This window comes from Cherax quadricarinatus, chromosome 98 (genome assembly GCF_038502225.1).
Source record: "Cherax quadricarinatus isolate ZL_2023a chromosome 98, ASM3850222v1, whole genome shotgun sequence".
Lineage (NCBI taxonomy): Eukaryota > Metazoa > Arthropoda > Malacostraca > Decapoda > Parastacidae > Cherax > Cherax quadricarinatus.
Window position 1 is genome coordinate 7280774 of NC_091389.1, and position 14910 is coordinate 7295683.

The 14910-nt window shown below is 38.5% G+C and overlaps 1 protein-coding gene across 1 annotated transcript in view; it reads left to right on the forward strand.

The window, feature by feature from the left end:
• Positions 1 to 14576, forward strand: part of LOC128702545 (microtubule-associated protein futsch) — a 170259-nt gene extending 155683 nt beyond the window's left edge. Inside the window, exon 10 of the mRNA XM_070105282.1 lies at positions 7865 to 14576. Coding sequence (XP_069961383.1) covers positions 7865 to 9479 — 1615 coding nt within the window. The 3' untranslated portion in view covers positions 9480 to 14576. The remainder of the gene's footprint in view (positions 1 to 7864) is intronic.
• Positions 14577 to 14910: the final 334 nt, after the last annotated feature.

Here is a 14910-nt window from a genome sequence, read left to right on the forward strand (position 1 = left end):
GTGTACATAGCAAGTGATTCTCCCGTGGATGACTATCTCTCATCCAAGCCATAGTGTAAGTGTGGGGGAGGAGGTAATGTTAAGAAGACTGTGCAGGACCAGACAGTAGCAGTTGTCCAAAGATGTGAAAATGCAAGAATATTGTGTGACAGTTTTCCAAGCCTCTGTGATCTCCAGGAGCAACAAACTGAAGAGGAGTGTGGCATGGTCTCTCATTCTCCTCAAGAAGCATACAAGTCTCCCTTTTAAGTGTGAATATTCTGAGGGCTAAGATTAAAACATCATTAACACTGATGCAGTGTGACAAAGCACAAACATGCAAATGGGGACAAATAAAAAGACTCAGTACTGTGACTGGAACGATACACAAATAACCCACACAGGAGAAAGGAACTTATGACGACATTTTGGTCCAAGTCAGACCAAAATATCATCATAACTTTTTTTTGTATACAGTTCTTTTGTGAAATGGGAACAAATGATGTGAGAGATCTATATACGTACAATACTAAACCCAGTCGAAGTTTTTTAAACTGATACCAATAAACAGTGGAACCTTAATATTCACATGTCCCTATATTCATACAACTCAATATTCGCTCGACTTTCTTGAGAAAATTTGCCTTGGTATTCGGACACTTCCCTGATATTCGTCGGATTTCATCCAGTGATAACACAGCATCGTGCGCTCAGTCTCTCGTCAGCTCTTGTTTTTTAAGTATTTTCATTGAAAATAAGTAATCATGGCCTCAAAAAGGAATAGTGATCTAAACAAGCCTAAAAGGACAGCAGTGAGAATAAAGTAAAAAAAAAAAACCTCGTGAAATGGAAAAGTGGAAGACGTGTCAGACCTGACCACTCAATATAGTATGGTGAAATTCACCATATTGTCCTGTGATGTGGCAGAAGTGGTGAAAATTCTTGCTGTGAAAAGGTCACAGATAATTGAAGAAATGGAAAAACTGTTTTTAGCATGGATTATCGAAAAACAGTTGACTGGTGACAGTGTTTCTGAAACAATGATTTTTAAAAAAGTAAAGCAGAGTGACCTTAGGCGAGACATCCCGGGAAACAGCGTCGAGAGTGATGAATTTAAGGCAAGTAGGGGCTGGTTTAATAGGTTAAAATAAGCAATATTTTCACTCAAAATTTTTTATAATTGGTAATTTTTTGGGGTCTGGGATGGATTAACATAATTTATATTACAACTACCATCCGACTTATGACCTGCTCGACATACGACTATCCGACTTACGACCTGCTCGACATACAACTATCCGACTTACGACCTGCTCGACATACGACTATCCGACTTACAACCTGCTTGACATATGACCACTCGATGTACGACCATGTTTTCTATACCAAATTTCTGGGAAATAAACAACTGTTGTACACAGTGTTTATTCTAAACCTTACAGTATAAAATACAGTACTAACAGCTTTTATACTGTAAAGTAAACAATGAATTACCAAAATATAACAATAAAATAAATTCATTACAAAAATGTGATGTTGATATTCAGTAGTAAAGTTCGACTTATGACCATTTCGACTTCGGACCGGTTGGTCAGAACCAAGCTCAGTCGTAAGTCGGATAGTAGGTGTATTTCACGTGGGAAAAATTGATGCAATATTCGAACAGCCTCCTGGAACAGATTAAGTTTGAATATCGAGGTACCACTGTGTACGGATTATTCTTAGCCGTGTTTCTTGTCTGCTCAAATTGGTTCTCACTATCCCACCACAGATATGTTACCTAACTTACCCGGTAACCCTGTCAGCCAATACCATCAAGGAAAATCTACCATAAAGCACAAGAGAAAGTTACATGTTTCCAGTTACTTTGACTCAGTTGTATTAAAGTTTTGATTCTCTAAATGTATTTACAGTGGACCCCCGGTTAACGATTTTAATCCGTGCAAGAGGGATAATTGTTATGCGAAATAATCGTTATGCGAATGAATTTTCCCCATAAGAAATAATGGAAATAAAATTAATCCGTGCAAGACGCCCAAAAGTATGAAAAAATTTTTTTTTTACCACATGAAATGTTAATTTTAATACACACAAACTGAAAAAGGCATGCACAATTACATGACACTTACTTTTATTGAAGATCTGGTGATGATTGATGGGATGGGAGGAGGGGAGAGCATTATCTTCTTACTGTTTAGAAGGGGAATCCCCTTCCATTACGACTTGAGGTAGCAAGTCCTTTTCCGGGGTTACTTCCCTTCTTCTTTTAATGCCACTAGGACCAGCTTGAGAGTCACTGGACCTCTGTCGCACAACAAATCTGTCCATAGAGCTCTGTACCTCCCGTTCCTTTACGATTTGTCTAAAATGGGCCACAACATTGTCATTGAAATAGTCACCAGCACGGCTTGCAACAGCTGTGTCAGGGTGATTTTCATCTATAAAGGTTTGCAGTTCAACCCACTGTGCACACATTTCCTTAATCTTTGAAGTAGGCACAATGGATTCCACAACTGGCATAGGCTTCTCAGGGTTAGCCCCAAACCCTTCAAAATCTTTCTTAATTTCCATACTAATTCTCACCCTTTTTACCACAGGGTTGGCACTAGAAGCTTTCTTGGGGCCCATGGTCACTTATTTTCCAGAAACAGCACCGAAAACACTGTAATAATACGAAATATTCCGAGTGTATGCTTGGATGTTACCGCGGAGGCTGGCTGGTAAACAATGGGACGGCCGGCACATGTGAGGCTGGCTGAGGGCACATTGGACGCGTCTCGGACGAAAATCGGTAAGCGGGTTTTTAATCGGTATGCGCGGCAAAAATTTTGCGATAAAAGTAATCGGTATGCGGAAAAATCGCTATGTGATGCCATCGTTATGCGGGGGTCCACTGTATATAAATATGTTTTGTGGTAATTGTTTATCTCACTTGATGGAACATACGAAATATAAAAGTCAGTGTATTTGTTTATGTTGTCACTGGTCATTGGAGGTCACTTTTAACAAAATTAAGCTTGTGAATTCTCAAGGTATTATACGAGATGCAAGTAATAAGAGCGAACTCAGTATCTGAACTTTCGTAAAAAAAATTTCGTAAAACACTATTTACTTATGTAAAAATAAACGTGCTCTATTTTTACATACATAAATAGTATTGTAAAGTAATTTTAAGAACGTTCATGTGCTGAGTCTTCCTTTTGCTATGCCTAATCTAAATAGGGATATCGAAGGGTGACCATCAATCCACATCGGAAATACTTTTGTGCAGCAGGTTAACCCTTAAACTGTCCAAGCAGATCTACGTTCACATGCGTAGTGCTCCAAAAGTAGATCTATGTTTTTTTACATATTTTCAAATAAAAAAAAAAAACAGATCAAAGTTTTTTTTACACTTTTTCAAATGTAAAAAAAGAAAAGAAGAACTGCTTTTTTTACATACTTTCAAATGTTGAAAAAACGTAGATCTACGTTTGGACAGTTTAAGGGTTAAATATTAGATGAATAAAATATATGTATTTATTTTTCACCTGTTTAACCCTTTCACTGTCGGTCCGCTAATATTACAGCTTGCAAGCCAGTGTCAGTAATAGCATGACAAAATTCTAGCAGTTTCAGTCTTGCAGGAGAAAGCTGGTAGGCCTACATATGAGAGAATGGGTCTGAGTGGTCAGTGTGCGCAGTATACAAAAAATCCTGCAGCAGGAAGTGCATGAGTAAAAAAACTCCGTGTTTTTCATTTTAAACAGCGAATTTGCGGTGATTTTTTGTGTGGTATGTATTTATGTTTGTATTCTCATGTTTTTGGTCTCATTTGATAGAATGGACTATATATTACAGAACTAGAGATGATTTTGAATGGTTTATGCACTAGAAGTTCCTTGAAATTGAGCTCAAAGTAACGGAAATGTTCGATTTTTGCTGATGTTCAAGAGTAAACAAATCACATCACACGTCCAATACACGTCAACTGGTGGGTCTAATATGCTTTCAGAAATGCGCTGATATTATTTATACCATTTTTACAATAATGCAGTAGTCTGCATAACAGTAAATCTTCTATTTTTTGTGTGAATAAAAATTCAAAATGGAAAGCAAGAGTAATATAAGAGAGTCCTGGAGACATGACTAATGAACAGAGAAAATGTTATTTTAGTGCCAGAAATGTCTGCATTGCTTATTCTGGACCCTATTTTGAAATTGGCCATCCTTGAATTGTGTATGAAATAAGCCAAATTACCAATTTCTGATCACTTTATTGGGTAGTTGAAATTGGTGAATAGACGGTTTCTTGTACTCAGTCATTAGAACAAATGGAGTTCTAAAGAAACAGCTTTGAGTTTGGTCGACTGGAACAATGGAATTGGCAAAAGTAGGGCTCAAAGTGGACAAAATCGCCGATGCATAAATATCGCTGAGACTGCTAACTTCGCGAGAGCATAATTCCGTAAGTTTTTCATCAAATTTTGTTCTTTCGGTGTCATTACCATTGGGAAAGATCCTCTATGATTTCATAAGAAAAAATCATTTTTTTTTTAAATTCTTTGACACTGAAAGTGTGAAGGCTTACTCAGCCCTGTAACAACTTCAGACAGTATTACCAAGGCTGGCTCCTCCTCAGGAAAATTAGTGAATAGAAAAAGAAATAATAACAGACAAACATAAACACTTTATTATATAGAAATTTAAAATATAAAACACTTAAATATGAAATATTAATCCTACATTAAAAAAATGAAAAATGAAAAATATAAATGATAACTGAATTGGGGTGTCTGGTGTTGAAATTGTAGCCGTTGCTGATGATGGGGGGGGGGGTCGCAGGTGTTGGTGACCACCACTGGCAAGTTCTTCACAGAGAATCGCCGTGATTATTATCCTGATGACAGGAAAGCAGGTTCTTTACCGCTGCAATGATGAGGGGTTACGTCCTGCAATTTCATACAGGTACACAGGTACTTAGATCCAAAATGGGGAAGTCTCTGGACGTTAGTCCTTCTCCATCCGTTCTTCTCGTTGATTGACAGGTGACCCTCACTGTCATCCAAGCTGAAAAGATAGACAGGTTACCCACTGCTTAAATAATCACTCTCCATGGCAGTGTACATTACTCAAAAGATGTGGTGATTATTACAACAGTCAACCTAGAGCAAGACTGAAAGGACTAAGTTTATTATTGGTCCAAAGTGAAGCTTTTAACCAATAAATCCACTAGAATACAAGGCAGGCATGTACTTACAGTAGTGTTGGGAGCTGTGAGTCGAGTGATTTACTGTTTGACCAGAGCCCCACACGTCACCTTTCGAGGGGGGGGGTGGAAGAGGGAGGGGAAGGGATAGCAGGAGCTAGACTGACCCTACGTTAACAAGCAGCCGGCAATCAAACTATCACTTTAGGGGTGAGGGAGAAAAGGCGGGAAAAACGGGAGCGTGACTTACCCTATCTTAACTAGTAGCCGGTAATGAAACTATTGTTACTATATTGCTACTCCTATCTATTGAACTTTTCCCTCACAGAAAGTAAGTTTCTGAGCAGGGGTCTCAACATTGAAAGGGTTAACCAAATAAAGTGTAGTACTGGAAGACATGATAGGTTTAATGCTTTGTTGTGAACGTTGTACTAAGGAATAAATTTGATTATTCAGTATCAGATAATGGTCTCTCCTGGATCATTAACAAATGACAAGAGATAATGACGATAGATAATGGTTCAAAACAGACCAAAATATTTGTTAAGGTTTTCTCTCCAAAATTTGCTTTGTGAATTATTCCAGTTACGATGTTGTGGAATTTTTCTCTGTCTTGTTTTATAGTACCTGTGTTAGGTACAGGAAGTCCATGGACTGCTGAGATGTCCTCTAGCTAAGATCATGAATATATGCAAATAAGGCTGCTTCCCACTTTGTCTTTAGAGATTTCTTGTCAGAGAGGCACTTCTGTCTCTGGTTTATAATACGCAGATAACCCGCACATAGGAGCTTACGACGACATTTTGGTCCAACTTGGACCATTTACAAAGTCATACTGACAAAAAGGAGAGGAGGAGGGAGTATATATAGGCCAGCAGACAGAGACAGGACAAAAGAGGTAGTAGGAAAGGAAGAAGTCCAAGTCGGTCCAAAACATCATAAGCTCCTCTCTCCTATGTGCAGGTTACTTGTGTATTGTTCCAGTCACGGCATTGTGTCTTTTTATTATTTCTGGTTTATAATAATTTTTAGCTTGGCTTAGTGCTGGTTGAAGGTGTATCTCAAGGCTGTGTTCTCAGCACTACCTTTCTACTCTCCATTAATGATCTTACCTCTGTTCTCACTTCCAATGTTTTGTTATCTCTATATCATCTCTTGTCCTATAGCTTGTTCAGACGGTGACTCTCAAAATGTAGTGACGTTCAGTATGACTTTGATCATGCTGCCAATTGGGCCACTCTCATGTGTTTATATTTTCTGTTGCTAATGGTATCCTTCATACCATTCTTGGTCTTGTGTTTGATTGTCGAATGTCCTGGAAGCCTCATGTGACCTCCCTTAAAGCTCCATGTTATTGTTGCCTGAACCTCCTTGAAACTCTAGCTCTTTTTAACCTTAATTCAGTCCTAATCTTATCTAGACTACTGATACCAACTATATTCTTCAGCCTCTACTGGTATTCTTTGTAAACTTGATCCCACTCATCATCAAGGATTATGATTGTGTCTTTGGGCTTTCCAGTTTTCCACAGTTGAGAGCCTATACAGAGGCAAACATCTGGTCTTTGCAAGATTGAAGATGCCCATTATCTCCGTTCTTTTGTCGTCTTTTACAACCCTCACAATTCTTCCACATACAAAATAGTAACATATACTAGAAAGCTGATTTATTTAGTCAGTGTCTTCATTTATTGCACTCCTTTCCTCTCTCTATTCATTCTCTAATATCTTCTGTTAATTTGCCTCCTTATTACGTTCAACCTGTATCTTTTACCCTCCTATCTTGGGAGGTTTCAATAATTCACATATGCTCCTCGTTTCTGTGTATCAAAGCTCATTTACATTCTCATCATTATGCTCATGATGTTACAGTGTACATTTATGGTTCTAAACTTCCTGATGGTGCCTGGTATACAGGTGTATTTCCGAGAGAATAATTGAAGGTCATTTACTAAAATCTGCCAATGTTTTCACTAGAATTGTATGCAGTTCATGCAGCTGTCATACATGTTGTGACTATATTTACCTCATTCAGAGTTGTTTTGGACTAACAAAATGCATAACAGGTTATCCAGAAATTTGACTCGCTTCATACTTTCACCCCCTGTATACACTTCTATGTTGAATTTCTAGTAAACATAATGAAGTGGAGAAGAATTCTTCCTCTGTAAGCTATACATGTCGTAAGAGGGGATAAAAATGCCGAGACCAGGTGTTAGTGATCTCTAATGTATAAATTACTAAATGTAAAAAAAAAAATTCGGTTTATTCTGCCTCGGTGGGAGACAACTGGTGTGTTAAAAAAAAAAAAAAGTAATTTTTGCTGAGTACCTGGACACGCCGATGTTCAGAACAATGAGCAAGTAGACTCAGCGGCTGAATCAGCCATTCGGTAACCCCCAGTTTCCCACAGAGTCTTCCTTTCTCGGAGTATTTTTCTGGGCTGTCTCAAATCCACAACAGCTGACAACAACTTTGGTCTGAGTTGGTCCACAAAAATGATTTTCGACCAAGTCACATATAGGTTTCCGGTCATGATCTTCCACCCGCTGTCAGGTGTGGGAAACTGCTCTCTCACACTTATGTACCAGACACATGTTGTTTATCATTTAATGATTATGTAAAGACATTAATTATTGTCACTAATCTCCTGGGCATTCATATTCTAAATTTGTTTTTCTTGTTTTCTGACTTACAGAGATGTTGCAGTAATGGAAACTAAAGTTGAAGAAGAAGTGAGAGATGAAGCTGGAAATATTGGAACTGATATTCAGAGGGAAAGTTGCCAGGAAGCAGAGACGAGTTCCTGTTTAACAGTACCTACCTCCCTTAGGAAAGAAATTAGCATATTCCTAGATGATGTGACGGCACTGCACAAGTCAGAGTGTATTAGTAAGAATTTGCTAAAAATAATGAAGGAAACTTTAGCTAAAATAAAGCCTATAAACATTGAAAACTGCCCTGAAGTACTGGAAGCCACCTTTGAAACAGTACTCTCTCAAAAAATTTCATTAGATCACGTTTCAAAATTCTTTTGTACATCTATCAGTAGACTTAAAAGACACATGCTGTCGTTTGCTAAATTTATTTGGAATCCAAGTATGTGTGTTCCTAGGAAGGCATTATTTCATGATATTACGTGCATTACTGATGACGACAGATTCTTCGAGTGGATGTTGCGTATGAGGAGAATGGGGCGTCCCCCAGTTACGAATGACAGACGCTACATTAAGGAGTACCTCAGTCTCTCATGTCTCCCTAAAGGGACAAAGGAATTCTTGAGAAAGTTTGGGAAGAAAGATGTTGACTTTAAATTGATTACAGACAATGATGTGAAAATCTGGTCTACAATGTTCGTACAATACTTATCTCATCGTTGTGGAATAATAGCAAAGAATTTCTTGGCAAGGAGAAACTCACCTCGCATCTTCAATTGTGTTCAGCTGTACCTCTCTCACACTCACGTCAGCAACCAGGTCATTAGCTTCCGAGGAAGTAAAAACATGTACAGCTTTGTTTCACCACGTCAGAAAGGCGTTAGTGTGATGGTGACGTACTCTGCTGCAGGCTTCTATTTAAAACCTTTATTTATGCAGAAAAATTATGATATGCCAGTATGGTCAGATCAGGAATTTATCGACCAGTCGCAGTTTCATATTGGTGCTACTGCAGATGGGCAGTTAGATCCCTTACTGTTTGTTACATGGTTACGGCTTTTCAATGCTGAACTTTTAGAAAATAATATTGAGAAACCAGTATTGCTGTTCCTCCATGGTCATCCGTGTCATGCAAGCCTGGCAGCCACCACCTTCTGCCAGGAAGAAAACATAATACTGTTTTCTCATTATCACAGTCCACTTAACATTATGGACCCTTTCTTGGGAATGGTAAACAAATTTCACTTCCACTATGATAGAAGTTTAAAAATCTTTGAAAACTATATTGGCAAGGACCACCTCACACTGAAATATTTTCCTGTAATATTTCTCGATGCTTGGAATAAAATGACGGGGAACGTTGCCATGGACGCCTTCAAGAAGAGCGGCCTTGTTCCATTTAACATGTCTGTTGTCCTTGAAAATATTAACCATGATCAGGGGTCAAATTCAGTGCCAGCTTCAGTAAATTTCCTTGTCCCTGGCATGTGGGTAACATGCTTACATTCCAATACCAAAACATTTGAGTTTTCACCTCAGATTCTGCTGCCATATAAGCATCAACAACAAACTGTTAGTGAACCTGTACTAAATATAATGGAACCTGTAATTGCTAACCCTCTACCATTTGCAGGTGTTGAACCCAATTTCCTCTGAACTTTTACTGCACGACAGCCACTCTTCAAAGATCTAAACTTACCAAAATATTCACACCTACTGAATTGAAAACCACTTTATCAGCAGACCGTCTTAAAGCAGAGCCTCTCGTGTGTAGTAGATGTGTTCAGGATAAAGCAGTAGTTTCAGATATGGCAAGTAATTTGCCCTGTGAAAAATTGATGGAAAATATTATTAACATTAAGAATGAAGACGTTGTGAAGAAGCAAGAGACAGTGGATGGTTCTTCATGTTCTCAGCTTCTGGCTTCACCTCAAAACAGTAGTGTAATTCAGAGCCCATTTATATTTTACGATGAAACCACGAATCAGGAAATTTTGCTAGATGTAAAGACATAGTAGAAAACCCTCGGTACAACGCTGCTAATTTTTCTACTGGTTTCATGGCTTTTGTCTCACTTGATGAAACATCTGAGGAAATATAAAATAAAAATCTTGCTTTTGTTTATTTTGTCACTGGTTGTTGGAGGCCACTTTTGACAAAACGAATTAGGCTTATTAATTTCGTAGGTATTATGTGAGATACGAGCTCAGTAGTAAGAGCGAACTTGATATCCAAACTTTTGTTACAAAACGTTGGAAAACACCATGAAGGTAAAAATAATTCTGTTCTGTTTTTACATGCATATACAGACTCTCCTCACTTAGTGACGTATCCGTTTACCGACGACCTGGACTTACGACAGGCTCTCTGACCAGTATGCAAACCTAAATAATGTATATTAGAGCTGATTTCCTCTATTCTGTTTATTACAATATACAGTGTAAATGTTGCAGTTTAAAAACTGTAGTGTAAAGCACCCTTCTGGCAAGACAGTGATGGAGTGAATGATGGTGAAAGTTTTTCTTTTTCGGGCCACCCTGCCTTGGTGGGAATCGGCCAGTGTGATAATAATAATAATAAAAACAGTACACTACTGTATAAACATTTAAAAATGTACCAGAAATATTATAAATGGTGCAAAGGTGGCATAAAATATGTAAAGATGGCTGACACAAACCCACTACTGGAGTTTACCTGGAGAGAGTTCTGGGGGTCAACGCCCCCATGGCCCGGTCTGTGACCAGGTCTCATGGTGGAACAGGGCCTGATCAACCAGGCTGTTACTGCTGGCTACTAGTACAATATGCTCCTCACTTAATGACCAATTCGCTTATCGACCTACTCATAGGAGTGGAACAGCATCGTTAAGTGAGGAGAGGCTGTAGTGAAAGAAAATCACTTGTTTGACCAAAGTGTAGTAATGAACAGACTTAGCGCTTTGTTGCGAACTTTGTAATTAGGAATAAACTTTGTATGTTCATTATCAGATAAAGGTCTCGCCTAAACCTTTATCAAATGACCAGAGATTAGGACCATGGATAATAGTTTACGACAGACCAAAACATCAAAATTTTTTTATAAGTAAGTTTATTCAGGTACAGGTACACATAAATACAGTTACATAAATTATCATACGTAGCATATGTGTAGCTCACTGAGGATAACCCAAAAAAGTTAGACAAAGTGACTTATTTCCATTAGGGTCCTCTAAAGTGTGTATTATTTGTGAATTGTTCCAGTTATGATATTGTGGCTTGTGATGCTTTGGCAAAGAATCGACCAGTATTGAACACATTTTGGTAAGTCCTCCATCATGGTATCAGGTTCTAATAACAGCAGCAATTAACTTCGCAGCTGAACAATCCTGTTTTTTGATCCTGTACTTATTTATTGCCCATAGATTCTCAATTGGGTTGAGGTCAGGAGACTTGCCAGGCCAATTTAGAATGCTTAGCCCACTCTTTTCATAGAATATCAGCATTTTTCTGGAAGTGTGGCATGGAGCAAGATACTGCTGGAAAATGCCTTCTCCATCAGGAAAGTCTCTGTCCACAGTGGGAAGCAAATAAGTTGCCAGGATTGCCTGGTAATTGTCACTGTTCGTCGTTCCCTTGACAATAACAAGACATCTAGAGTCTTTAGCTGTAAAACTACATCGGAACAATAACTAGTATATGTACTCCCAAATACCGAAGCTAAGCAAGACATGGTGACACACGACAGGTTGAATTACAGTGGACCCCCGGTTTACGATATTATTTCATTCCTGAAGTATGTTCGGGTGCCAGTATTGACCGAATTTGTTCCCATAAGGAATATTGTGAATTAGATTAGTCCATTTCAGACCCCCAAACATACACGTACAAACGCACTTACATAAATACACTTACATAATTGGTCGCATTCGGAGGTGATCGTTATGCGGGGGTCCACTGTATATACATACATATTTTTGAAAATGAAAATGTTTATTTCCTTGCAAAGCTAACAATGTGTGATTTACATACAGTGGATTATTATTATTATAATCAAGGGGGAAGCGCTAAACCCGGAGGATTATACAGCGCCTGGGGGGGGATGTGGAAGGCATTCAGGCTTAATTCGGGGAACTGGAGCACAGATTCAATTCCCTAAATCAAGAGCCCTTCACCAACATACGTACAGTGGAACCCTGAGTTTTGAACTGCTCCCAACTTGACCAGTTATTTAAGTGTATTATTGTAAGTGCTTTTTAAGTGTATATTTGGGGGTCTGAAACAGACTAATCTAATTTACATTTATTTATTTATTTATTTATTTATTTATTTATTTATTTACAATTTGAGCACACATACAGAGGTACAAAAAAATACAGATAAGAGCAGTATGCCAAAGCCACTTATACTATGCATAGCATTACGGGCTGGCTTAAAATTAACTTAAGATTAACTAAGCAATGATGAAATCAGTGATAAAATATTAATGTAAACAGATAACTATAAAGCACAAGTGAGTATTACAAAGACAGGTCATATGGTTGCTTGCATTGTTGTACATTCAGTCATATGGAGTATTCTGTTAGGTAGTGTATTTAAAAAATAATAAAGTTAGATTGGGTTTTAGTGAGTAAGTGATCTTTGAGAAGAGACTTGAATTTATAAACAGGTAGTGTTTCTTTTATATTTACAGGTAATGAATTCCAGATTTTAGGGCCTTTTATGTGCATTGAGTTTTTGCATAGTGTGAGATGAACACGAGGAACATCAAAGAGTGATCTGTGCCTTGTGTTATGGTCATGTGTTCTGTTGAGGTTGGCAAGGAGATGTTTGAGGGGAGGGTTAATATCAGAGTTAAGTGTTCTATGTATGTAATAAGTGCAGTAATAAGTATGGATGTTTTGTATGGTGAGTAGGTTTAGTGTATTGAATATTGGTGGAGTGTGCTGCCTGTAGTGAGAATTTGTTATCATTCTAACTGCAGCCTTTTGTTGGGTAATTAGTGGTCTGAGATGGTTAATTGTTGTTGAGCCCCATGCACAAATTCCATAGGTGAGATAGGGGTAAATAAGAGAGTGATATAGGGCCAGGAGGGCTGACTGTGGAGCATAGTACCGTATCTTCGATAGTATGCCTACAGTCTTGGAAATTTTCTTAGAAATTTGTTGTATATGTGTATGAAATTTGAGTCTATTATCAAGGTGAATTCCTAAGAATTTTCCCTCTGTTAACTTTGTGATAGGTGATCTGTTTATCGTTATGTTAAGAGGTACATCTGTAGCTCTGTTACCAAACTGAATGAAGTAGGTTTTGTCAATGTTTAGTGTAAGTTTGTTAGTCCTCATCCAGATAGATATTTTCTGTAATTCGGTATTTACAGTATTGGCTAGCGTGACTGGGCTCGGGTGAGAGAAGACGTATGTAGTGTCATCTGCAAATAGTGTGGGTTTGAGTAATTGCGAAGCATTTGGTAGGTCATTTATGTATAGGAGAAAGAGAAGAGGGCCAAGGACACTTCCCTGTAGGACACCAACTGTACACAAATAACCCGCACATAAAAGACAGAAGCTTACGACGACGTTTCGGTCCGACTTGGACCATTGACTTTGTCAATGGTCCAAGTCGGACCGAAACGTCGTCGTAAGCTTCTGTCTTTTATGTGCGGATTATTTGTGTATCGTTCCAGTCACGGTATTGTGCCTTTTTGTTATTTACACCAACTGTAATTGGTTGTGCAGAAGAGTTTGCCCCATTTGCGTACACATATTGGCTTCTGTTGCTGAGGTATGACTTGAGGTAGTTGAGGGAGTGCCCTCTTATACCATAGTGTGACAATTTTACGTGGAGCAAGTCATGGTCAACTGTATCAAAAGCTTTATTTATTTTATTATTATTTTATTATTTTATTATTATCACACTGGCCGATTCCCACCAAGGCAGGGTGTCCCTTATGAGAATAAATTCATTCGGTAACGGCACTCGAACAGCCTTTTGAAGCAAAGAAAGCTCGAAACTCGGGGTTCCACTGTATTTTAAAATATTAATTACTGTACAAGGAAGGCCTCTAGCATGCCTAGGCATTTTGGGCAGACTAATCCTAATTCTTACTCTAAACTGACACAGGTTATGGAGCAGTACATTTTAATATACGTTATTGCATATTAGGTAGAATTGTGTAGAATTTTTACAAATAATTATTGAAATGTTGGACAAAGCAAATGGTTAAAGTTGGACTGAAACGTCGTCGTAAGCTCCTCTCTCCTATATGCGGGTTATTTGTGTAAACACGGACTTGTACTCTCTCTTAAGTCACAGACCTGCTGACCAGGACTCCACCCTATGCTGACCCGACACACACACACACACAGCTGTCAAGAGCTTCTGCACTTAGGTCCATCTCTCTCCAAATAGTCTCTCTCAGTCATCTCCCTGAGTTTTATTGTTCTCCATACCTCGTCATTTAACTCTGGGGTCACCTTCCACGGGGGCACACTATGTGTGCTTTCCACAAAGACTAGGCTTACCTCACCAGTATCAGAGATCCAAGAAGATCACCTGACACTTCTTCAGTGATATTTGTTTACCTGTGTGAACTGACCCAGATTAGCACTAGTCAGTTATCAGAACCTGCTGTGACCTGACATTTTGTGAAACAGACCACTTACATTACATATTAAACTGTATTTGTATCAAAACTGTAACCAGACTTTCTGTAAACCTAAGCGCTGTAACTATCGTGTATGTTTTTAAAGAAATAAAGACTTTTGTTTTCATTTTATCATTGATTACTGTCATTTATCACCAGAACACTCACATTTTTAAGTGCTTTCTCATGTTTTCGAAATTACCGAGCTGTTATGAAGGAACTTCAGGTTGAACAAGTGGTGAGACATGAAGCTGTGGCCATAAATATGAAAACTCAGAGTGAAGGTTCCCGAAAACTCAGAGTGAAGGTTCCCGAAAACTCAGAGTGAAGGTTCCCGAAAACTCAGAGTGAAGGTTCCTGAAAACTCAGAGTGAAGGTTCCCGAAAACTCAGAGTGAAGGTTCCCGAAAACTCAGAGTGAAGGTTCCCAGGAGGCAGAGCCGAGGGCCAGTGTAAGACCAGACATT